The sequence below is a fragment of the Symphodus melops genome (assembly GCF_947650265.1).
Source record: "Symphodus melops genome assembly, chromosome: 4".
Classification (NCBI taxonomy): domain Eukaryota; kingdom Metazoa; phylum Chordata; class Actinopteri; order Labriformes; family Labridae; genus Symphodus; species Symphodus melops.
This window is the reverse complement of record NC_136694.1, coordinates 3,950,839-3,978,300: the sequence shown is the minus strand read 5'-3', so window position 1 is coordinate 3,978,300 and position 27,462 is coordinate 3,950,839. Positions and strand designations below refer to the sequence as shown.

The 27,462-nt window shown below is 42.6% G+C and overlaps 1 protein-coding gene and 1 long non-coding RNA gene across 2 annotated transcripts in view; one reads left to right on the top strand and one right to left on the bottom strand.

The window, feature by feature from the left end:
• The window catches only part of LOC306822617, a 299,929-nt gene that overhangs the window by 124,616 nt on the left and 147,851 nt on the right, over positions 1 to 27,462 (top strand). The gene's annotated exons all lie outside the window — the stretch shown is intronic.
• Positions 1,162 to 26,953, bottom strand: wnt4 (wingless-type MMTV integration site family, member 4). Its single transcript, XM_079341730.1, has 6 exons — positions 26,318 to 26,953; positions 6,939 to 7,020; positions 5,647 to 5,800; positions 5,236 to 5,367; positions 4,680 to 4,822; positions 1,162 to 3,770 (listed from the first exon to the last, which is right to left on the bottom strand). The coding sequence occupies exons 1-6, from the start codon at positions 26,392 to 26,394 to the stop codon at positions 3,300 to 3,302; spliced, it is 1,059 nt and encodes a 352-aa protein (XP_079197856.1). The 5' UTR covers positions 26,395 to 26,953; the 3' UTR covers positions 1,162 to 3,299.

The window sequence follows — 27,462 nt, the reverse complement described above, 5'->3', positions numbered from 1 at the left end:
GTTAATTTTATTCACATTTTGAAGTAATTGGGATTGGGGAAGAATTTTGCTTTTTTTGCAAAATACCAACAGTCAAGCCAAATACAGATTTTATTAATTCATGTTGGGGGCCTATCTGTTTTCTTTACATTTTCCCTTAAAAAAGTGTTTTAATCCTCGAAAAGACTCACAATGTCTCTCTATTTAAATATGTATGTAGCCACTAATTTCACCGTTAGTATTTAAATAAGAACACTTACCTGACGTGACAAGGCTAACTTAAGCACAAGTTGAGCAAAATCATGACAGAAACATGTACTTAAAGTTGGACAGTGAAGCTAGCTTTAGCCGCCTTTAGCTGATAATCACTACATGTAAATATTGTACAGTTTCAGCACTAAACTCTATACCTGCATTGAATTGGAACGCCTCATTATCTACAGGTACATTATGCAAAAAGACAAAGAAGAGTCGATGGCTAATGTGTTAATCAGCTCATGAGCATGTGTGTCAAAGTGAAACTTCTCAATGCTAGGCTAACATTTTCCTACATCGAGCATAACTGCCCCCTTATCCCAAAGCCGGCTAACGCACTGTGGATTTCTGTGTAACATATCACTTTAAATACATCATTTGAAATTGTGTCCTAGACAGAGAAGGATTTCAGAAATGTTTTGCCCACTAAAACATGTGTGTTGAGGCTAGCTGTATGCACAAAATGTAAGATATGAGTAGTTTAATTCCCCAAATATTTTTATAAGCCTTCATAAATCCATATTTGTTGAATCTTAATTCCTACACACTCCCACATACACACAGGCTAAGTGGTAAAACCCTGCTGTCAGCTTCTTGTCTCCGCCACAACCGCAGCCGACCACAAAAGGCATTAGAGATCTCTGAGTGACTGACTGACGACTGCCTTCCAGCCAGCCAGATGTACACACACAAACACAAGCTTACAGACACTCCTAATCAGTGTGGCCACCACCACCCACCTCATGTAGGCCATCATAGTGGCTTAATGAAGGACAGATCCCCACCGTGGCAGACCGAGAAGGGTTTGTGTTACACTTTCCGCAGAGGGGGAGCAGACTGGAGCGTCACTCTGAGATCTTGCAAAAGAAAGACAGAGAGCTGGAGTGGTGGTGGTGGGGAGGGGGGTTGAGCTATGATATTGATAGAGGCAGAAAGAGGGGAAAGCTTGTGCCATGTGGTCTGCATTTCACTGTAATCCCTGTTCTATAGCCCGGTGTTCATGCTTCTGTTCCCTCTTCAGTATAAACCCAATCAGGCGCGTGCTGAAACCCGAGTGGCCACTCCGGTTCTTCCCAGACTACCTGGTTCCCAGCGCCGCAGGACACGCATCCATTTATCTCTGGTTGTTACACTGTATGCTGTGATATGTGGTGCATAAATTATGTTTATAGGTGTCAGGGGTTGCAGGGAAGAACCTCAGGGTGTAATGTACCTCACACAAACAGGCTACACACTCATGCACACACACACACACACGAAGAGAATTCTGCACCGTGCTCTCTGTGGCCAGATACTAACGCAGCTGAAAGACACGGGAAATGGACGATTTTATTGAAATATGTGTATGTCTGTCAGCAGGGCTGTGTGTGGGAGTGTGTCCCGAGGCTTGGTGGTGGAAAAGGATCTGCAGCCTTTCACTTTCCATCTTTCTATCCCGTCATGTTCCTTCTTCCCCTCCAGGCAAACCTTGTTATTGTGGCATTCTTTCTCTTCCACAGATACACAAACACACATGATTCTTTGAAATAAGGGACAACAGTCATTTTTTTGACACAGCATATATTCCGTATTAACATACATTCATAGGCAGTATAGTCTTCTTCAGTGTATAAGTCTTTACAGATCTACAGTATGTCTCTATAATGGCAGCACATTATTATAGGAAAGCCTGGCTTTATGGTGGAGGTGCAAGACAACAACAGACTCCTGACAGTGGCATTGCAAACTGTGTGCGTGTGTGTGTGTGTGTGTGTGTGTGTGCGCGTGTGTGTGGAACCGGGACAATTGGCTCTATGGTTAGATGCTTGTTGAAGTGGGGCGAGGGCTCTATGTGCGCTTGGAGAGAAAGTGCTTCAGTCATCATGCATGCTGAACATGCTTGGCAACCCTCTGGTAGACCCCTTTGTGTTTGTGTGTTTACATTGTGTGTGTGTTTGCATGTTGCATGCATGTCTTTGTGTTTACTCAGGTTTGCGTTTAAGTAGCATTTGGCTGAAGGCAACATGTAGGAAGAGGTCAAGATTAACACAAACCAAAATGATCTCTACAGAAATTCACAACACGATGCTCTGAAATGGTTATGAATCATCTTGAGTCTGGACTTGGAGCTGTTTTTGATGTAAGGATCTGGTGTTCCCTGTCGTAGGTAGCAGCTGTCGGCACACAGGTGTCTTTTGAAGCAATGTTTGCTAGGTATGTGTGTGTTTGGTGTGTCTGATGCCCATCACCTGCTAGTGCTTCAGGCCTAAAGAAAAGATGGGAAGGAAGCTAACGGTGGCTTTCACCTGTCCATCATCATCCTCCTCCTGACTGAAAGAGAGTGAGTGGGTTTGCGTGGAGCAGCATCAGGGCATCGCAGGGGAAATAAAATAAATGACTCAACAGCAACTGAACCTCAGCGCGACGCAGCCACACAGGAGGCAAATCACAGAAAGTCCATCTGTGACGTCTCCCTCTTTGTTGTTCAAGTCCATCTTCGAACAGACTCTGTGTCTCCTTTTTTGACATCCGTCAGTCTGAATGAGTCCCCAAAGCATCAGCAGCAAGGACAGAGGGTTCAAAATCCCTCCTCTTGACCCCGTCCCCACCCCTTAACCCCACCCACCATCTGCCCCACCCATGGGTCCAGTTTGTCCCTTATTATTTCCACTCGTCCGTTCCTTCTTTACGTCCATCCCCCGTCGATCTCCTCAGTCTCTACAAATAAGTTAAACATTACAAAAATAAGAAGCATCAACAACAAAGCAAATATGAGAGTGAGGGAGGGAGCGAGAAAGTGAAGGATGCTCTCTACTTGAGAAGAAACAAACTCCCTCTTTAGCTTCGTAGGAAATCCCATGCATTATCTACTGATATCCAAGACGGTGGCATACAATGAAAAAAGATGACATTCAAATCTCAGCCACTGTGTGTGTTTCCTTTGACCAGCAGTAGAAGGGCGGGGTGGTTTCAAGGAGGAGAAGAATGACCTCACAATCCTCCTTGGAGTCTTTCACCTCGACATTTGAGGAGTGTGGGGCGTTTGTTTAGTTCATCACCATGCCCTCTGTAACCTCCATCTCCGATCACCGGCAGGTGTGCATCTCCACCATTTTGCGGCACTGTTTGCATTTGACATAACAGCACCAGTGGAACTTACAGCTGCACCTGTCCACCACCTCCACCTCTTGCGTCTGGAAGCCGCGGCCACAGCACATCAGCTCGCAGCCATCGATGGCCTTTGACGTTCTGTTACACTGGCGGCCCACTGTGCCGAGCATTCCCGGCGTTCGCGGGTCATAGTCGCAGAAATCTGGACTGGGCTCCAGGTAGACGAGATCTTCATCCGTGTGAGGCTTGAACTGGGAGTTTCGAGGCACGAGGACTTTGGTGCTGCCCACTTTGCGTTGCTCCACCTCCGTAGCACCATCAAACTTCTCCTTGATGACGTTCCCAACCTTGCGGAATGGGGGCATTGATTTCCAGCAGGTCTTTACCTCACAGGAGCCGGACACACCATGACATTTACACTCCACACGCATGTTGGACAGAATAGCCTGCAGAGACAACACCAACGTTTGGGTTAAATATGTAGGCATACATGTAACTGTAAATGATGAAATAACAATGCATAACATGTCCCACATGCGTGTGGAGGACATCATTCCCTTTGAAATGCTGTTTAAAGAAAGCTAAGACTGGACCAAGACTTTCTTTGAATGAAGTTTGTTTTGGCTTGAACTTTTCCTGGACTCAGCTTGACTTACTTGTTCCATTATATACATGTGACTTACATGAAAATGAATGACTTTAGACTTGCCTTGGAGTCAACTTAAGTGAAATGGAATTGACCTTTGTCTCAAATTGTGTTTTGTTTCTAAAGACATGAGACAGGTCTTGGACTTGTCTTGTGTGTCTTCAGACTGGACTTGTCCTAATTGGCTTAAAAAGGATTTATCTTGAAAATCATGATTCTTCACTTGCTTTGGATTTAGCTGAAATTACTTGAGACTTGACTTGGACTTGTGTAGAAATATTCTTTGACCTGGACTTATTTTAGATGGCTTAACACTTGGACCTGCTCTAAACGACTGCCATGATGGATTCTGACTCATCCTATTGTAGGTACTTATTGTAGACCACTGTATGAAACGGGTGAGTTGGCAAGTTGTCAGTTTTATAGACTGACTGGCAGAGTTGACTCCTCGTGATCCTTTCACATGTCAGTTCTGAAAGGAGAATCACTGGATACAATCATGTAGAGCTCAACAATTTCTTTTGTTTTTTTTTTAAGTTGAAAGAGACAAAAATGCAGCGTCGTCCAGAATGAAGAATCATTGTCACTGTTGTTTCCTGCCTGTTCACTGGGGGTGGCACTACATTTGAAGCTTAATAAAAGTGATGATGAAAGTATTTCAGAGACAACTTGTACCATGTAATCTAAAAGAAGTGAAGTGTGGCGTTACCTTTCTTCCAGCCTCGTTGTTGTGCAGGTTCATGAGGGCCCGGCTGGAGGACTGGCCTTTACTCCTCTCCCTCACATCCACAAATGACTGAGAAAAGGCCACTCCATATGCAATGTTATCACTGCAGCCAGACCACTGGAACCCTTTAGCAAGATATGAAGATACAGAGAGGAAGTGATTATCTATATGTGCCTGTCATCCCCAATGAAACACTGGATAAACTTTGATGCAGATATTCTGTATATGTGTGCAGACTGTGTGAATGCTTGAACTGGTTTTGGTCATTATCCAAACATTGGTTAAACCCACAGTGATTCAAGATGTTTTAATATAAACTACAAGTTACATATGCTTGACCTTTTCTAAATTAAATAATGATTCAAATGTTGCATGACTTACTTAATTTGATGCATTCAACTCTACTGGAGCAGTTGTTTCCCTTTGAATCCTCTGCGTGTGTTTGTGTGTGTGTGTGTGTGTGTGTGTGTGTGTGTGTGTGTGTGTGTGTGTGTGTGTGTGTGTGTATTACAGGAGTGAGAGAGAGAGAGAGACCTACCCTCTGGACTGACTCCATGTACATTGTGGTCACAGCCACATTTTTCCAGCTCTCCGCTGCTGCAGGCCCTTGTGACCGCAAACGCCACACTGGCTGCTGAGATGGCGTACACAAAGGCTGCCTCACGAGTGCCTGACACCCACACACACACAAACACACACACACACACACAAACACAGTCACATTGTTTCATTAGGTAACTGAAAAGAGCTTCTTAGTCTAAGTGGCAAAGAACGTTGGATATACAGATAAAAAATGTGTTAAAGCCAAAATAAACACAAGCTCAAAAACGTCGGATTATTGTGGCTTTGAAGTACAGATATTTGATAAGTTTGTTTTGGGGTTGTGCTGTTCTGCATATCATCATTGCCGGGTGTTGCTGACAACAATCGCTCCAGTGTGTAGCCTTACCCTGGGTGACCACTTTGCCAAAGACAGGCATGCTCTCCAGCGTGGAGCAGTTCCATCGACGGTTGCGAAACTGGAACTGACACTCGTCTATAGCCAGCTGGGCTCCTCGACGCACGGCGTCCATCACCTCCACACTGCGCTTACAGATCTGAACCTGGATAAAAGTCACAAAGAAGAAATCTACATTTACTCATCTGATGTGTGTTGTCTCTGAGAAGATTTTTTAGCAGGGTTCATTTAGCTGCCTGTTGGTCTAAATGAAGGGAATTGAGCGACTGTCCTTAAGATACACGCACACTAAGAAAATGGTTTTGTACCGTGTGTGTGTGTGTGTGTGTGTGTGTGTGTGTGTGTGTGTGTGTGTGATGTGTACCTCTCTCCCTCTCCTGTTGCTCTGCAGGTTGGTGCTCCCTCTGTATCTGGTGTTTGAGCTCACCTGATACTAACTTCCAATCAAAGCTCTTGATCATAAAAAGCAGGTGAGAGGGGTCATGCAGTGAGCGTGTAGGAGCGTGTCCACTACTTCAGTGGAAGAAGGAGACGGGAGGCCTCTGAGTTTCTCTGGTTAATGAGAATGTTGTGTTGGTGTTTCATTTTGTCAGTGTTTGACTTTAGTGTTTGAGTTTAGTTATTTTTTTAAAGAAGCTAATTTTCAGTAAAAATGTGGATCCACTTCAGGTTTGTTTGTTTGTCTTTTTCTAAATTCCCCATCTTGTTTCTTGATTCACTTTATTCATTTGAAATGTGTATTGTTTGCTCCCCTCCTCCGAGCCATCTCTGCGAACATAGCAAAAGTCAATGAACTTTATTTTACAAAAAGGGCTCATTATTTTTGTATTAAGGTTATAGTTTTAAACTCTTAAAGTTGCCAGTTTTCACTCTCAATCCATTTTTTTTCCAGAACAAAAAGTTCTGGTCTTTGCTGCACCACATTGACCACATTTGACTTTGTTAGAGTGAATGACGTCTTATCCAAAAAGACAAAGACAGCAGTTTGGCAGGCAGATGTATTTTATCTGAGACAGCTTTCTGAGGCTCCACTATGTGTATTGCAAGAATTTGGCCATAAACCAAAGTATAAAGTAACATTTTATTTTAACATTATGATGCAAATGTAGACCCCCAAAGGTATCACATCCCAGAAAGCACTCAGAAAACACATGCCAAATTCTGTTGCAATCAGCCTAATGAAGGTTTATCCTTAATGACTTTACCAATGGAGATTTTCATGACTCTGTTTATGTCTTCATTGAGTTATGTTATAATGTCATGATGGTCAGTAAGGCATGCACCTGTCGTTGGATGAGTCCCCGTAACCTCTCACACGTCTCCTCATCCCTGATGCTTCCCACCGACGACAGCTTGGCCAGGTACCTGAATAAACACACACACACACACACACACACACACACACACACACACACACACACACACACACACACACACACAGGACCTATTTAGTGGTGGGATTAAATTTCAGGGAGGTCGAAAAGGTAAAACCAGACATGTTCTCATTCCAACATGTTAAAAATCAGAGATGCTCTAAATATGATGATGCAGATACGAAAACGTCTGATTACACTTTCAGTTTTAAAGAACTAAAAACCGATAGTATCAAGTAACGAATGCTTAATGTTAAAAATTAGCTTCATTTCGATTTGAGTAAATAACCAAAATGAAATGGTTCTGTTTCGGATGGCTTGGATTGAAAAATAAAGCAAATTTGCAGAAGTATATAGTTATAAAAATAACATATATACATTGAAAAATTAAGAAACGTCTTCAATTGTAATAATGAATGAGTGAATCTCCTGCAAAAAGTTCATATCATCTCTTGGTTTCAGGTCCAGATCGACACCTCTGACCCCCCCGTCACTCAAGTGGTATTTTACACCCATATTGCTGCACCATGTCTTCAGCACAATATAACATAGACTGAACCAGGTCCACTGGTCTCTGAAGTGACATTTTGAAGCCCAACGATGACGTACAATGTTGTAAATGCTCTCACACTCTAAACTGTGAGCGGATGCTTTCTTTAGCCTCCTGGCAGACAGCTAGTGTGCCCCTGATTGTATACAAGCATAAAACTCTTATAAGCTACTTTCACACTTAAAGAAAACTCCTGATATTTGCAGGAGAAGCTGTATGCTGCAAACTGAAAGATTGCTAGACAGTCTCATATTGTGGCTATAAGGCCAAAAACCTGTTTTTTTTTTTTTGGACAGAGAGACAGACCAGGGGAGGAAATTGAAAGCACACAATCTTGTGTCTCTTGATTAAAGTGATACAAGATAAGATGTGAACAAGACAGAGGCTGCAAATGACTTTAAAAACATTCAAGCATTAAACAAGAGGTGTTAGTAATTGATTGAAACATTTAGATGAACCAGCTTGGGAACAGTGTTGATTCCCATGACGTTGTGGGAAAGTTTTGGATAAAAGTCTGCTTGTAAGGACACTGAGAGGAGAGAAAGTGGCTTATCATACACACCACCTTCAGGCCAGACAGGTCAGGGAGATATACTGCATACACACACATATACACACAATCTAAGATGTGAGGAAAAACTGGCATCCATCTCGATGCCCTGACCCTCACACATCCAGCTCACCTCACTGAGACAGCTGGGATAGGAGTCCCATATCTCCAGTCCCCGCTGCACCTGACAGAAATAGGTTTTCTCATAAGCTGGCAGTGAGTCTCTCACAGAGGGAGCAGGCTTGATTATGTACCGTCTACTCCACTCACTGTGTAATCATTTTAACAAATGTTGAGTCTAAAATCTTTTTGTTTTAACAAACAGTGGAGCAATTTTCAGATGAGAGAAGAAAATTCCTAATTTCTGGTGCAGTTAAACATAACACCCGGTCATAGAGTTTTCATTCTACTTCAAACTTGGTTCAATAGGACATGTTTCTCAATGTCCTTCTATTGTGCAATGACAATAGATAATCTGATCTGATCTGACATTGAAGACAGTGGAAAATCTCTTTTCTGTCTGTTTTATGCTGGGGTAAACGCTCAGACCATGGATTGTAAATAAACAGTAACATCACCAACTGGCTACTATAGTGGGCTTTTGAAGCCCATAATTGGTTGTCTTAAACAAACTTACAACCTAACACCAGACAAAGAGTTGGAGCTGAGGCGGGTCTTAAGCTACTTTACAAACTACTACATCATGCCTGTCAGTCACGCCTACCTTAACTCTTATTCTTCATCAAATCAAAGCGAGTTAATACAAATTGGTAGCAGGGGAGAAACAAATAGCCACGTTCTGTCAAAAATGAGAATAACACAATTCACTTTGTATCTGAAAACTTGTTTCCCACCGCATCCACTCTTTGTGCTAAGCTAGGCTAACCAAACTCCAGCTATACTGCAGCTAAAATGGACTGCCTTTCTATCTTCGTCACAGAATCAAAGGATATCCCTGTTGCCCAAAAACATTGACTACTCCTTTAATGTAAAGTATTAGCATCTAAAAAGCTGCACACAACAAATGTGAAAGAAGAATTTCAATGAACAAAGCCAAATGTCTCGAATGTTTTAAGTCAGAACAAACCAATAAATCTTGTAGTTGCAGGCTTTATCCTACACTAGTTTGAATATCAAAATGTCCCTTAATAAAGGCAAATTCCAACCAAATTAACTTTGAGGCTATCGTCCTGTACAAGGAGACATGCCTTTCCTTAAGGTTTCTCAAGCTTGTTTTATGAGTCTCGGGTTATGAGTTCCCAAGACCACACATACCTCTGTAAATCCCTGTTAGCCCGTCTCAATCATGCTGTGGCACACATCCAGTTTGCAGAGAGTTCTGCTGTCAGGTTATTGACAAAGTCATTGCACAACAAAAATGCTACCAATGTTTTGCAAAAGGGTTTATGACGCATACTTGTCTATCTCGTTTAATGTGTGAATTAGCTTTTAGCTGCACAATAAGTCCTAGAATCCTGCAGGAATATGGGCATGAAAAAAGGAAGTATTACAACTCGCTCAGTGTGAGCGTATATTGATTTCTCTTTGTAAATGTGGAAGTATAATTATTATTAGTTTATCATACCTCCAGGGGTCAAACAGCTCCTCCTCTCCATCCCCTCTCTCACCCCCTCCTCTCAACAGTTCGCATAATCTCTCTCTGTCTCTTTGATGGACTTATTTTTCTCTTCCAGTGTCACAGTGTCAGTATTTAGCACTCATCACAGCGATAACCCCACTCTCTGCCACTCCACCACATCTCAGCCACATCCCCTCATATCCACAACACCGCTGACATCACTCTTCCAAGGCTCCCATATTTCAGGAAAGAGTGTGCACGCAATATTTCAAAATCAGCAGCCTCCAATATTTTTATTAAAAAGTTATCTTGCTGTTTTTCTCATACAGACTGTAACTGGTTCTAAAACTTTTTTTCCTTGGAGCTCCGCACTTGTACCCAAGGAAAAGCTGGAAACCTCACCTCAGCTCCCTTCAGCTCTGTACATTTAGCATCTATTAGTTTACAATGAAAAATCAGACAAGCTTTTATCAACATAATGTTTGAAGCTAGAATCAGAGCTATATCCATTTAGAAAAAATAAAGCTTGACTGTGTATTTTTTCTATTGGACAGGGGTCTTCACAGGTACTAAATGTTGGCCCTTTGAATGTGTAGAAAATGTTCCGGAGCCCAATATGCATAAAACATATCTTTAAACTAGAATTTAGCCATTTAGCCCAGATATCATGCTCCTGAGTCAGACCCAGATCAGCTCCCAGGTTATTCCTTCACGTCTGCTACGACCTTTCAGCACGTCTCATTAAAATATGTGTAATATTTTTGCAGTTAATTTAACTGACAAGCAGACAAAACAAGGACAGCTACACTCCAGGATGGTAATTTCACATAACCATAATGCAGTTAACCAGATAGACTCTAATGAAGCGATAATGTCAATACTAGTTTGTAAATGATTTTGTTGTCAAATTCTGAAAAGTTATTGTCATATAAAAGTCCATGTTAGTTCTCCAGCACCAGTCGTGGCATACCGTGTGAAGATAGCCGCTTTGAATGCTCGAACCCGTTTGGGACCATCAGACATGACAGAACTCTGCATACATTCAAGTTAGAGACGAGCAGGTGGACATGTTGTAGACTGAAGGAGCTTAAGGGGATGATAGTTCACCCAGGTGCAGGTTGACACCAAGTGGCAACCTCCAGTGTTAAAAAATGAAGCCAATGCTGAAGTGCAAATTCCTGAAGTACGTTGCTTGAGGCTGGCTGCAGAAGCGCCAGAGGTCACACACACACACACACACACACACACACACACACATTCAAAGCCAGTTCTTACAGCAATCAATCAATCAATCAATCAATCAATCAAAGTGTATTTCTAGAGCACATTTAAAACAGCCTTGGTTGACCAAAGTGCTGTACAGGCAGAAGTCACTCTATAAAAAAGACAATAAAAACAATCAAAATACAATAAATAAGAAAATGAAATAAAAGCATGTCAAAATATCAAGCTCAGTTTGTATTAAAAGCCAAAGCAAAGAGGTGGGTTTTTAGCAGTGATTTGAAATTGTCAATGGTTGGAGCGGTTCTTATGTTAACAGGTAGGGCGTTCTGAAGAGAGGGAGCAGCCACAGCAAAAGCTCTGTCACCTCGGGTTTTCTGCCGGCACCTTGGAACATCTAGCAGCATCTGATTAGATGATGGCATCGCTCTGACAGGAGCATGGACAGTCAGTAGTTCAGACACATATTGAGGCGCCAGTGCATGAAGAGATTTAAAAACAAGCAATAAAACCTTAAACTGGATCCTAAAAACAGCTGGAAGCCAGTGAAGAGAGGCCAGGACAGGTGTGATGTGATCGTAACGTCTCTTTCCTGTTAAACGACGTGCCGCCGCATTTTGAACAAGCTGCAGGCGGCGAAGCAAACACTGATCCACACCATAATACACAGAATTACAATAGTCCAAGCGAGAGGATATGAACATGTGGATCACTCTTTCACATTCCTCTGGGGGGAGATAGGCTTAAACTTTTGCCAGGAGACGCAACTGGAAGAAGCTTGTCTTCACAACAGAGCTGATCTGTTCATTCAATTTAAAACAGCAGAAGTGAACATGTTCACAGCCTGCTAGGATTAGCTTGTGACTTGATGGCACACTGTAAAGGGAGTGAAATCTTGGATAACTCATCTGTTTTATGAAGGATAAGCAGTATTGAAAATAATTCAGATTGCTGATCTGATTGACAGGTGGGTGTGATGTAACGGTTTGTCGAAAGGCTTAAGACCCGCCTCAGCTCCAGCTCTCAGCCTGTCGTTAGGTTGACTAAACGTTAGGCTGATGGGTCTCTGCCGTAACAGATGGCTGACATCACTCAGGCTCCTTTCATTAATATTTACAGTCTGTGGTTGAGACCCAAACAAAACTGAAATAGAGTAAAAAAAGAAAGGGATAGCTGAAGACATGACTCTTAATATATAGAGAAACCTAATTGCTACCAGTTCAAATTATCCACTAAACCAAATAAAAATATGACTCAGCAATGTTTGCTAACTAGCTGAAGTTAAAGTAGCTATCGTTTCCAATCATCATTAGTTTTTTTATTTAAAAGTTAACAATAAACTTTTCAACTTACTTGAGGGGAACAAAACCGTCGCACACTCAAAGTAAGACATGGACAACATTCACCATGAAGACCTTTAAAATAGTAACATTAAGGAAACCTCTCTGTGGAGCTCTCAGTGAGTTTATTTCTCTTCTACAGGTCTACAGATTCTCCCTCAGCCTCCTGCCTGTGTGGACAGAGTCCAACTCAGATCTGCCCCGCTCTGATTTGCTCCAGTGCAGTTGCAGGGCTTTCATCAAAGCCATGTGCTGCGTTTGATCCCTCTTTGTTGTTAGGCGAGCCTTGGGCAGAGCTCTAGGTTTTGGGTCTATAAGTATCCAGCTGGGAGAGCATCAGACGGAGATAAAAAACAACCCATGGAGCAAATAGGGGACGACAGCAGGAACCCGTCTGATGGACAGCGCCACACTCACAAAGACACAAACAGCTGGATGGCATCCCACTGACCTGACTTTCACCTTGGAAACATTTAATAAACACTGGATAAGCTGTTATTCAGGTGATTTTCCGGACGTGTGTGTGTGGGTGTGTGTGTGTGTGTGTGTGTGTGTGTGTGTATGAATCAATGCGTGGGAAAAGTTCAGTGCAGGCCTTGGGCGAATGTGTCTCACTTTATCTGCTCATTCTGCTGTGTGTACCCTTCAATTCCCAGAGACGAGGTTAACAAAACACCTCAACAAGGAGACAGAGGAGGCAACCCAGAGAAGGACAGAGCAACACACACACACACACACACACACACACACACACACTATCATTCCACGTCTCATCCTCGCTCCTCTCCCTCTTTTCCCTCCGTCTCTCTGGCCTCTGGCGGTTGCGTGCTTAAATCCCAGGGGCCTAAGCCCAGTGGAGCCAGTGGTGTTGTGAAGGCTGCGATGTGTAATGCAACACAAACACACAGCGGCCTGCGAACGCACCATGGTCCAGGTGGAATGCTCCATACCTCCCACCCAAAGCCCCCCACAAACTCATGAGAGGCTGAGACCGAGAATAAGAGATAATTCTCAACAGAGGAGACGCAGGTTGTTGTCTGCAGACAGGAAATAAAGGCTAACGGAAAAATGTTGAATACCACACAGATATAACCTTTGAAGTTGTGCATTAAAATATGAACGATGCAGTTTCAATACTTTAGCTATTATAGCCATCACAGTTTTATTTACAGTTTAGTTCTTTGATCTTCGATGTTTGTTGTTCCTAAAGTCCAAACTTTACTCTTTTTTAAAGTGTTTTTTCAATGCTTGATATTTTGCAAAATAATGATGTTCCTTTTTCTTTTTTTAACAGAGACACAAGCAACAAACCTCGCTTCATACGTAACTCACAAAGTAGACGCCATGCATATAGGTTTCTAGCTGCGTCTGATTTGCAAACCCCCCCCCCCCCCCCCCGTCCCTGGCTGAGCTTTTTGCATGGTAGCTAAAGGAGACTAAGCTGGATGGGCTCAGGTCATTTTGGCTGTGCAGCAGCGGTGGATCCAGTGGGGGGACATGGGGGTGAAATCTGATTGGCTGCCTCTGGTGTCATACAGCAATTAACATGATTATTCACTATTTACGCTGTGTTGCAAACGACTGCCAGTAGTTTCTTTAAATCTCAATGTAATACATTTCCAGTATTTAAAAAGTGAGTTTCTGATTAACAGATTTGAATATTTAAATCAATTGACTGTACTACTATATAATGCACATGCATATAATGGACGACCTTTGCATAGAAATAAGATGAGTTGCTTTGTCCACTGGTGGGACTAAAACACAAAGAAGTTTATCAAAGGAGCTTTAAGATAAAACAAATGAATTCTAGACTTTTTCTGTCACAGAGAAAATGACATGCATCCCTCTATTGTTCAGCCTGTCACACTATATAAGAGATATAAGCATGATCGACTAATGAGTGAGGCTATCTTTACAAAATGAAATATACAGTATGAAACGTTTCACTGGTTCTGTTTGCTTCCCTTTTCTTTGTAGAACTTCCTCCCATCTGTGTGCCATGGTGAAGACACTTTAAATCATCTTAAATGATTCGGATGGGTATTTCAATTTTCTTCAAGTATGAGGTCGGCTTAAATGAATGCTTGGTCAAAGAGAAACTGTACGGACAGACGTGATGAATGAGATTTGGGAATAGTGAGAGATTACAGAAGCTGGATACATCTGCATGACAGCTCAGAAAATTCCACAAATGTTCATAAACTGTAGCACACCCCCTGGGCCTCCATCATCTCTAATGTGTATTTATATGAAAATATCCTCGTGTTTGCCTTTCCTGTACTGAGCATACAGCAGAGGTACACAGTAACAGGTAAATATAGCTCAGATGGGAAGTGCGAGGAGGAGCGCTTCTAGAAAGACTCTAAGAAGCTTCTCTTCGACTGAGCCACTCTGCACAGGTTTTCAAAGAGCTTGGGCTTACAAGCTATGACACAACAAGTTAAAGTCCAGTTTTGACTTGGTGCATGGACTTTTTTTTTCTTAACTTTCAAACCCACAAAGTAAAGAGATCAGGAAGTGTTTTGTGCAGATCTCCGATCGCAGCAGTCTGCAGAGGTTCACCATAAATATGAGTGTGACTGTGGTGTGACCTGAGCTAACCCTCCCTGTCCCCTCGGCAGTGGACACCTACAACATGCAAAACATTCTGAGACCTGTAGAGGGCACTGTTCTCTCAGTTTACCTGCAGCAGCTTCAAACACCAAATAACAGCACAACACTACACAAGCCACTAAACTACAGAATATTTAAACTATCTTACAAAAATCAACAAACAGAAACATCAAGAGGACTTTCACACTGTAAAACCTTCATACCTCAGATCCCCTCTAACCTTACAATGAACTGACCTGGCAATAGGTTGTCAAACACCTCACCTGTGAGCACCTGCTTGTTAAAAAAAAGATGACAGAAATCTGTGTTCCTCCAACCTGAGTTACTACCTTAGCTCAATTCATCATTAATTGTCATACAGAATGTAATAAGAACAGCATTGGCTTACAATGATGCCTTAAATATAACGGCTGTGACTCAGTTAGTAGGGCCAGGTCATTTATCATCTGGAAGGTTGAGGGTTCGATCCCCAGCTCATACAGCAACATGTGCGATGTGTCCTTGTGCAAGACACTTAACCTCGAATTGCTCCCGCTATGTACGAATGAGATTAGTGACTTCTGATGGTCACTTTACACAGCAGCCTCTGTGATTCTTCTTTTTTTTTAATTTGTATATTCAATCTTAATTTAACTTACTTTATTAATCCCTGAAAGGAAATTCTGTTTTTTTACATTGAAGACACACTTCTCACACACATCGGCTCAAAATACACACATACAAACAGGACCTGTGGGCATGCATTTAATGCAGAGATATCAGAGTCAGAAAGCTGCTACACAAGTAGAGCACGAGAGGCGTCGAAGGTTCAATGCCTTGCTTGAGGGTGCCATGGCAGTACTCTGGAAGTGACCTGGCAGCTCTCCAACAACGAAACTCACTTACCAACAACCGATTACCCTCCGAGTCCCCACAGACTGAGCTACTGCAGCCGCTAAATAAGTGCAAGACAAACAGATATGAGTATATTCTGTGTCCTGTCCCTTTAAATGCACCAGCCTGACCTCAACAACACATTTACACTGTAAAGGAAGTGCATATTCCTTTAAGTGATTATAGATTGCTATTTGAGGCAAAGCTTGGAGACAGTGATAAGAGAGGAAACAGTGAAAGTGAAGACTGTAAGATGTTTGATTAACAAAGTTACTAAGAGTCTCTCACTATGACAGACTGTGTGTGTGCGTGTGTAGGTGTGTGCGCGTGTTTGTGTGTGCGCCCACGCGTGTGTCTGGGTGTATTTATATGTTGCTGGCTCCACTAGAGCTCATTTCCCCCTAAAAATAACATGCTCTGCCAACATTACAACCCTCTCACACACACACACACACACACACACACACACACACACAAACAACACACAAACACACACACATTTACAGAACATAGTTTCACACACATTTTAGAAAAGAGGCGGTAAAAGCCATGAAACAATTCTCTTGCGAGGGTTTAGTGTCACGGCCCCAAAAAATAGGTGATGTAATAAACACTGTGGCGGCCATGTTGGACTCCTGAAGCTCTGTGGAAACAATAGCTGCAAACAGCTGATTGATTCTAAATGCAGAACATGGCCTGACCCCTTTGTAGTCTACCTGTCCCCATATCCGTGTGTAGGTATAGTCAGATCATAATGGAGCCGTCCGTATGAGTAAAGCAGGTCAACATGTTGTATACTGTGAATTGTCGGGACGGTTAGGCGCTGTTCTGGGTTTAGTCAGACAAGGAGGAAAGGCCATATGAGTCTGAAGCACCAGTCAAATTGGAGACAAGTGTGAAATGTTCCTTTTTGGACTCAACCATTTCAGTTTGACTAAAGCCTCTTTTCCACACAGCAATCCGGTACGGATCAGTACAGTTTGGTATGGTTTGGTCTCATTTGTGTTTCCACAAATACCCGTATCCGCTACGTAATAGCTCCACCTTTTCAGGTCGGCTCGATATTCTTGGCACCCCAATGGAAGGGTCCCAAAAAGTGGGACGGTACGGATCGGTTATTTGGGAATCTTTCCCGGGATTAGTCACGCTGTACCGAGACAAACCGAGCCAGACCGCTCAGTGGAAACGGGGCTTAAGTTGCTGCCTGTGTAGTGCAAGGGTGTAGAGTGAAAATGTAAACGCTATTTCCTCAAAGTTCATGATTTGAAGTGCTCTCCATCAGCGTTAAAACACACCGAGCAGCAGTGAAAGATAACGTCCCACGAGATTTCAATGAAAAAAAGCTTGCAGAGAAACATGTCAGCAGGTGTAGAAACAACTTAGATGTTGTGAAATCTAGTTTGAACAGGTTAAGACACAAGAGTCGTTCTGATTAAGCTGTAAAAAAGTTGATGTTTGAGTTTAAATAAGCACAGCCTTATACTAATGATTTAGCAAACGTGCATCCATCACCCATCATCTCAAGGAACGATGCCATCTGTCTGTTATGTGATGATATAAGGAGAATATTTGACTGTATATAAATGCTACGTGTAGTTAAACTGATTCCTGATATCAACAAAAGAGTGGAGAGAAACATACTGGTGAACAGAACAACGTTAAATCACCTGTGTGGCGATCGTTGCAGTCGCATGCTTCTAATCACAATGCAGTCGTTCAACTATCGCAGGGAATCAACGTCACCGCCTCCTCCCACTCGCTCGATGTGATTTTTCCTGATCATATCCTGCTGCGTTCTCAGGTCAGCTCACTCAGAGTTTCTAAATGAAATAATTCATTGTAGACATCATTAAGGTTAAAAGTTCAGTTGCTCAATTTTGGATATTGGAGTCTCTTGACTCGTTAATCGATTGGTAAAAAAGGCTCCGAAAGGACGAGATCTGTATCTACGTGTTTCATTAGTTTTCACAGTGTGTCATCGAGGAATGTTCAGGTGTGTTAATTTCACACTCGTGTTCAGACTGAGATAATCGTCCGTAAAATTGATTCATTCATGTCCAGCGTGCAGGTTTAGACTTGCACCATTAATGCTTTTGCTTTCCATTTACACAACTCACATGTATAAACTATGTGTTGTTTACAAGTCTGTATAGAGCACTCTGTGTGCGAGGTTAGAGCTTTGAGTGTGCCTTTCACCAAACTGGGTCCAGCCATCCCTCGAGGACAGAAAGTCCTTAAACCTGTGATTTTAGATTAACATTTGTATGGATACGGTAACTTTACAAGACGAGCAGATCCAAGTAAAGCACCTTAAATATCCTTAATTGTTGCTAACGCTCTCAAGTGAGTGTTAGCAGGAGATAATATTTTGGATTTTAACGCGGGACAGAGACTTGATTGAAGAGGACAGCCCCATCAAAAGCCTCATTCTGTAAGCCTGCTTGTTTCCATCTGTGGAGTGATCTGCTTACAAACAGAATATATTTTGGACGTACAGAACATCGGATAACTTTTACTGTTATTTTCCGGGAACATTTCAAAACATGATGACGCTAACACGCTCTGGAGGGACTTTAGTTAGGAGTTCTAAGAGATTATAATGACCTTTCACACATGTCCCTCAAAGAGCAACATTTTAGCTGTTGTGTAATGTTTGAAGACATGTTTTAGATTTATATATATTCAACATGTAAACTAATAAGAGAGGGTAAAAGAGTTGGCTCAAAAGAGTTTGAAGCAGTTTCATCCCGATGGCATGAATAGAATCAAACTTGACTGCTCGCTTCTAGTGACTTCTACTGAATATTACCAGCTACATTCACACATCACCTAACTGAAACATTTTAATGGGAGGATTGGAGTGAAAAGTCTGGAAAAGGTCAGGGTGACAAAATTCCCATTTGTACTCAAACATGCAGTCCTTCCAAATATTGGGATGTTTTCAGGAGTGCAGTGAAAGTGTATCAGGGGCCTTCAAGTCTCACTAATCCACCTCAGTGTTTGTAAACCTCCAGATTGCAGTTTCATGCTTTGTGTTTGCTTTTCAAGGCATTTCAAGTCTTTCTGGTGTATAATCAATGTTCCTGCTTTTTATATAACAGAAGCTAGGCTGTACACTCACAAATGCAATCAGCTGTTTGTATCCATGGTTGCCCAGGAGCCAAAGTCCACCAGCACGGCACCCAAAGGATATGTTATGTCACCTTAAAGCCCTTGAAGATCTTTTAGATCTGTCTCTCGTCTTTCAGCAGCCTCAGTGTTTCCTCATCAGCTCGTCTGTCCTGGTGATAATCTGGTCATCCTGAGTTATTCCCCAAAGCTCCAAGTGTGTCAGGATAATTGTACACACACACTCTGGTGACAAGAGGGCTGGAAATAACATGCCACAGCTTTACTACATCGTGTGTGTGTGTGTGTGTGTGTGTGTGTGTGTGTGTGTGTGTGTGTGTGTGTGTGTGAGTCAGTGTGATTGAAAGAAGTGCAAGGCGCCAGCATGTACTGCAATGCCAAGGTCTCTGCTTTCTCTGGTTACCCATCAGCTGCCATCTCTTTAGCACCTCACTATGGTTATCCAGTAGGTATATATGTATATGAACACACCTACACAATCACACACACACACACACACCTGCGCATACCTAGAAACACACACAGAGACAAGGAGAGACACCAGGAGGCTACAGCCATCATGTCGAGAACGCTCTCTTAGTGAGTTTACGTCAAACCATGACATGATGCCACAGATGCATTTGGTTGTTTTAAACGTTGTGCTTCTTGTTTGTCAAGACACACGTAATTATTCCACCTAAACAAATGAAGATTGCTTGATTAACTTTTTAAGGGTTTGGCTGATGGACATTGCTGTAGATTTTAAATAATGAATTGGCTGTCAGTCATCAATGAGGGAGTTCTTTACTCATCAAGATCAAAAACTTTGTTCCACTTCTGCAGCAGCAGACGACACTCCCAAAGCAGCCTATACAGGAGTAACGTGTCTCTCAAACATAATTTCTCCTTTCGAGAGACTAAAAATGTGTTTCTCTCTGCCCCTCCCCTCTGGATTATTTTGTGCCAATACAGTGAAGTAGTGGGATTGATAAGTAATCTAGTATTTGACTGTATTCTCCTGGTATCGCTGTAGACAGGAGGAAGGGTCCAGAAGAAGCGAAGGCAATATACTGTGTAATACTGCGTGTCCTCTGCTCCGTCCATAATCTGCCTGCTCAACTGATCAACAGGTCTGTTGGGATTTATCTCAAACTATGACAAAATCCAGTGTCAGTTCAATCAGATGGAGGTTGGGACTGAAAAAAACTGTCTCTATAAACTTCGACTACATAAGAATAAACTCCACTTTGATGTCACTGTACAAAGTAAAAGTACCAAAACAATTAACTGTCATAAAATACATCCCATCAGTCCTTACAGTGGGATATTTCAACCAAAAAAATATGTTTTAATGTGATATATTCCCACCCTTAACCCAACACACACACACACACACACACACACACACACACACACACACACACACACACACACACACACACACACACACAATAACAGACAAACAGTAAGGTCCTTTACCTGCTTTTTGTAAAGTGTCTCGAGATAACATCTGTTATGAATTGATGCTATACAAATAAAGATTGATTGATTGACACACACACACATACACATGTTCATCAATGAAAGCCCACAGTCCTACACAAACTCAAATACTGTTTATGTTTGTCATTGTTATCATATATGTTGCTGCTGTTACGTTCTCGAGTTCTCTGTGTGTTTTCTTAGTGTTTCCTGTTTTATTTTGAAGTTCTTGTCCCCAGTGTTTCTTGTCTAACCTTCTCCCTTTGTCTGGTTTCCCTGATTGTCTCCACCTGTGTCGTGAGTGTCACCTGTGTCTGATTCACTCTGTTTCCATCTCGTCCCTTATTCAGCTAATGCGTCTCCCTTCATGAGTTCTGTTCTGTTTCCTTGTGGCTCCTTTTGTTTTTCAGTTTGGACACAAGGAGACTAAGGAGTGAGCCCTTGTTTGCCTTTTTGATCGTTTGTGTAATAAATATTTTACTTTTAGATTTATCTGCGATCAGGTCCAGTTACTCACTTTTCTACATCATCACTCTTAATGATCCCTCTAGTGGAGGCCGGACTCCAGGAGTCCTCATCAGCCCGTGGGCCACCTCGTCTCTCTTTCCCATACCTTCCTGATTTGAATGTCCTGTCATATAAAGCCAAAAGTGCATGAATAAATCTTCAAAAAAAAAAAATAGATAGAAAAAGGAAAATGGTAATTTTTTCAGTAATATGCAGATAGCTATACTGTTATCAAATAAAACAGAGAGAGGAGAATGTCTCTCCAAATCAAAGATCCAGTTTTTTTTTTTGATAGATCCTTAAAAGGTCACATTTAAATTGAAAACATAAAGTCCTTTGGCAAAAAGTTTCAGAGTTATGATTGATGTCCACTGGAAGCAAGAGATAAAGTTGAATTTGCTATTGAATAGATTTGTCCTGAGAGACATTAGAGTGGTGTGGATGGATGGGCGAACAAACCATCAGAGACGCAGAGTTTCCCCAAAGTTCAAATGTATTAAGTAACTTCAAGGGTTGGAAAAACATTGATTTCCTTGTACTATAGACTAAAATAAAGTCCACTTGCTTCAAATTATTCACATGCATACACACACAGGCACACTCCTTTCCTGCTTCCTCTCTAACATTGTGTTCAGCCGTGCATGAATCTATGTGGAGCACGCCTTTTGTATGTAATCAGACGAGTAAAAAAATGAACGTGTTATTTGGTTATTCATGCTTAAATATGACGTGAAAAACACAGGACATGGACACCCACGCACACTGGCAGACCTGGAGCAGTGTGCAGGTGCAGCAGAACTAGTCAGAGCGGGGCAAGACAAGAAAGAAGAGGAGGGGGAAGAGGGGGAGGAGGGTAATGACTGACAAACTAATGAAAAGTAATATGCAAATCAATTTTCCCCAGCAGGATGCTGAACATGACTCAGCAGCCGCAGAGAATTGGCAAAGTGATCACTTCCTGGCAGACGTGCTGAAGGTGACAGGCACAAGCAGAGCTGCAGGTGGGGTAAACAAACAGTCGGGTTCAGCCTGTGGTTTCAAGTGACGTAAGAACAGCGTGGAAGTATTGAAGCAGCTCTGAATCATGGTTAATGAATGCATCGTTTAAAAAGAGTTTCGCATGTGAAACAGTAATGTTCTGTCATCTCTCTTCAGCGGAGCTAATCAACATATCAACGTCCACAGCTAACAGTTATGTTGAAAATGTTTGGAGTAGTTTCAGGTCTTATAAGTGATTGTTTTTCTATTTAACATTTTAGTAAAAATACCCTGCCCATCATAAGTTCTCGACGCTCAAGGTGACATTTTGAAATTGCTTACTTTACGAGGCGAACAGTCCAAAAGCCTGAAGGTGTTTAGATTACGGAAGAAAGAAAAGCAAAAGAATTCAAATTTGAGGAGCTAGAGCCAGTGAGTTCTTGGCACAATGAATCAATGCTGTGCAAATATAGAGGCGGCTGAAAAGGTTCGATACATTCCTAACCCACAAAGTGTTGAAGTGTTGATTTATAGCTTTTGAAGAACTGGATCATTTTTGTGGGACTGGAACTAAATCATCTTCATCTAAAAAAAAATTTTTGCTTTGAGGGTACATTCTGGTTCACACACTCTGTTATTTAGAGACACGCTTCTCACACATAGACCGCAAATACACACATGCACTAACAGGACCTGTGGACATGCATTAGTGGAGAACCATGAGAGCAGAGCCAGAGCTGTTGGAGGTTCGATAACTTTCTCATAGCAAAAAGATAATACTCAGGAAGTATCCTGGACCCTCCACAACCAGACCAACTTCCATCCTTTGGTCCAAACAGACCCCAAAACATAATCTAAAACAAAAGTTATCACAGCTGTTGTGATGTTGGTTTTTATTTCTGCCATCTCTCTCTGGACTTTCAGTCTCTACTGCTGGCATAAAGTTTTTGAAATTGGAAGCGTAGTTGAAATTGATCAAGAATGTCGTAGCCTCATGCCCACACTTCCAGCACACATATGAGATTATAAAGATTATAAACCAAACAACATTTCCTCACATATTCTACAAAGCAGTCATCGCATTATTGTTGGTCTCAAAGATGAATAAACAGCGTCTGAATTCTCAGCTGAAGGGGAGCGAAGGAAGATGAGAAAAGGTCAGTTTTTTATAAACATTTCTTCACCCAGCCCGCACTTTCAATGCGATGTGTTGTGTGTTTGAACACGTCTCACGCGGGATATTTTTAGTGCATGGCATGTTGCAGAGGGACACGTCACAGGTGACACCAAAAAACAATCTCATTGTCTCTTCACGCTGCAGCAGCACTCAAAGTATACACACAGTCTTTCCATGCTCGACCACTATAATTCACTCAACCACCTCGATCATATTGGTATGAAAAAAATAAAAGACAAATAGCAACCCATTGTGACCGTAGACTGTAAATAAACATGGAAGAAGCCTCAGTGACGTCATTGGTTGTTTTGGTTGCCATTTTGGGCTGCTGAGGCGGGCCGCGCTCGTCATTGCTTGTGAGTCTTCTCACACCAAATACCAGAGGCGCTGTTTGTCAACAGGCATGGCAGGTAACTGCTTAGGGCCCCAGACCAGTAGGGGGCCCCTGAGGGCTCCCAAAGTTAAACCAAAATAGTGGCTCAAAATGGAAACGTTTTGCAATGAGAGTAGGAAACCTCTGTTCGGGGGCCCCTGACAGCTCTCCCTCTCGTTGCTCTGCTGAGCGTTGCATGCATCACAGTGAAAACCAAAGTTTCTCAATGAAAGTCAACCAAGAAAAATGAAGAGGAATTATACGTGTATCGGGAAGAACAAAGAAACAGGATGAAGGAGGAAGAGGAGTAACAGTGGCAGACATAATGGTGATGAACTCTGGTTAAAGGGTCTCAACAGACTCTAGGATCATCACTTCCAAATACATGCCGACCCGTGAGGAAGCACAGAGCATCCTGTCAATTTCAAAATAAAACATCATACACAGACTCACTATGTACTGTATATCCAATCACCTTATCAACATTGCATCAATGTACACAAGACAAACATCGGTCTTTGTAAAACAGCAATGAGTACGATATTTAGCTGCTTTTTGTAAAGTGTCTCGAGATAACACTTACAAAGATTGATTGATGATCAAAACAGGCAAAGAATAAACACCTCTGGTTATGCATAACTCTTAACCTTTGTCAACTTTATATGAACTTCAAGACCCCCCCCCCCCCCCCCCCCCCCCCCCCCCCACCCACACACACACACACACACACACACAGTACGTGAAGATAAAACATGAACAGATCAGACCCAAATTGCTCTTTTATTATTTTCTGCAGTAAAACATTTTACACTTCTCCATTGGCTTCCTTTTTCAGAGATTGCGGCTTGATTCTGACCAATCACAACTGTCGCAAGGTGACCAGCTGATGCTGAACTGCACACGGTCTTGCAATGTATGTATTGATAAGAGATAATATTCTTTCTAAAGATAGATCAATTAAAGACGTTCGAAGAAGCAAAACAGCAGAGGACAAACTACAACATGTGACACCTTGACACTAAAAATAAAAACAGAGCCAGAGCGCTTCCTTTTGGTGACCCACTTATGATCAATGCACATTTACTTTTATTATTTGTAATGAGTTACATGACCATGTAATGGACGTTTAAATCGAGTCCATGTTATGCGAGCCTGTCATGCAGAGAGATGTAGCTGTACTAAACAATGCAGTCATGGTAAAAAGTGTTTGGTATTTACAGTAGGTTACTTGTTGCAGGTTTTATTGTCCAGTCTAACAGCAGCAGCAGTTCTCCTAATTACTTTCCACCCCGTAACCCCAAAGTGTACCTGCTACTGTGTTGAAGTGAAACTGAAACTTGAGGATTTGTTGAAGTGTTGAGAGACAGTCCATACAGCTTCACAAGGATTTTTCCAAACAGTGAAACCCCCTTGGAACAGCCTGGCAGCTCGGCAGCCTGCCTGTACATGCCTGCTCTGTACTGCTGTCACCACGCCTTCAGACCCAAACAGCACAATTACCCTGCACTCACTGACAGAGTTCAAGGTAGGCAGTGCTGTTTGGCAAGGCTGCAATTTGATTTATTCTGATGAATCTGTCAACTATTTGAGTTAAGCTGTCTGCAGTGATCCGTAAACATAAACACATAAGGCTGAGAATCCTCTAATAAATCTTACAAAGGTATTTACATGAGGGGGGGTAAAGTGAAATGAGACACAAGTGAGAGAGTCAACAAACAGGAGCAATTTGAGTTTACTTTGGAGGGCGAAAAGAGAGGGAAATGATTTCAGTGATGATGAATATTGATAATAATAAAGTTCATACCACAAGCAGTGATACTCTGGAAGCCAAGAGGAAAGCCCTCCTCAGACGATGAGCGCTGCTTGTAAACTTGCTGAAGCTAGGAGGGATGAATGGCAGCAGAAAATGGAGCGGAGCCTGCGGAGGAATGCACAAACCCACCTAACCACCTCCCACAGGCTGCCGGGAGAGCAGGCACACACATGCGACCCAACCAACCGGCCTCTGGAAGAGGTGGCACTGTGCAGCACTGCTACACAGTCACTCTGTGTGTTACAGTCAGCAGAGATTTAGAGCCGCTGTAGTCTCACTGAAACATCACCCTCAAATGAAAACATGAGGGATAATGATTGGTTAAGCTGCTTGATCTCTCTCAATTTTCCATTTGTCTCGAGATTTCACATTGTAAGTGTTGAATTCAAATCAAGGCTCAGCAGTGTAAACTTGCAGGATTTAATTCTTGACATACAGAGATCTTATGCAACCTTATAAATTTTAGTTGGAAACATATTATTTTAAAATACCCTCAGTTTGGGTGGATGAATTAGGAAATTTTGGAAATTTACAGAATAAAGATTTTTTAGGATGCTGGTTGAGATTAGACTAATTTATAATAAAAATTAACAATCAGCACTTAAACAAAAATCTATGAAAAATGGATATAAGGTTGTTGAGACATACAAAATAAGCCTGGGGACCTACTTAGAGAGTTAACCTGACACTTGAACATCTTTTCTCTCCAAGCTGTGCAATTAACTGGCGTGTACAAGCTGTACATGTATTATCATTCACGTGCGAAAGAAACTTCTTTCCCATGTGCAAAATGTGATGACATCTTAAAGGATATGAAAATTCTGCACAATGCAAACCTGCATCTTTTTAAAAAGGGACATCGTGAGTAACTTTTTTTTTTGAGAGAGAATCCTCGCGGGGGGATGTTGCAGCGTTGGTAAATTATTAAATCTGAGTGAGAGCGTGTGTGTGATGGTTAAACATTAACCTGGACTAAACTGGAGAGAAAGCGGATAGATGAAGATGAGTGGCTGTGAAGATGGGGAAGAACAGGGGGGATTGGGATGAATGGTGGAAGTTGAGGTTAAAGAAGAGTGGAGGATGTAGTCCACTTTATGAAATCAGGACCAGAGTCCAACTTACAGCCAGTTACTCGCGTTGGCCGAGAGCAGCGCGCAGCAGAGCATCAGGACGCACCGCAAAACATATTCCTCGGTCATCTCGAGAGGGAAGGAGAGGGGGTCGGAGAGAGATGAAATAATCCCGAGATGGACAGGAGGTCGGTGGTGAAAAAAAAGGCGGCAGTGGCAAGGAATTTTCTCAATCCATCGTCCCGCATCCAGTGGATCATCCACCGGCGGAGACGCGCAGCCTCACGGTCCGTCCGTCAGTCCGGTTCTCCCGTCCCTCCCTCTGCCGCTCCGCGCTCAGAAGGGACAGGCAGAGGGGGCCAAAGAGGGATGCTAAATATACGATCAAAACTCTGGTGCGGCTTAGACTGAATCAGCCCCTTCTTCTTAATGAGTTTGTTTACTTTCCCTGTGCGCTGTGCGTTAACACCAGCAGGTAGAGCGCATGGAGAAGTAGTCAATTTAAAGCCAAATGAGTGCTCTTCCTCCTCTCTGAATGTTTATCTGAAGGTCCTGCTCTCAGACACGCGGAACTCTCTTGTCAGCGCGCGGCGGGCTCTCCAACTCTCTTCCTACACATGAACGCACTGAGCGTAAATACGCACGGGTCCACCTCACACACCACCGTCTCTCGGTGCGTCTGGCTGAGTGGAGATGAGTGCGCTGACTTTAGTGGAGGGGCGGTGCGAGGATATAGAGGTATGGCTGCGAGATGGGAGTTTTTTTGGGGATGGAGGAGGCGGGTTTAGTGCGCTGCTGAGGGTGTGTATATGTGGAAGGGACAATGTGTGTGTTTTAGAGGTCCCCTGGGAGGATGCAATAGCACAGCCATTCACTAATGCACCCCCCCCCCCCTCGCCCCCCCCCCCAACCACCCTCCTCTCCAACAGACACATAAACACGCTCTCTTTCACTGACACACATGCACACTCCCCTCAAACCGCACACACACTTCTTGGCAGCGCCTCACTCTGCCTGTCACACACTCAACCAAATATTCTGCGGTCAACAGGCTATTTAGAGCTTGGCTGCAAAACCTCTGCATTGGAAACCAGCAAATCCCAATAATAAGACACATGTCAGCTTCACACTATTGATTGATGAAAAAAATGTCGGAGGATAATAAGGTGAAGCAGCCAGAGTGGCCTTGTGTTAAAC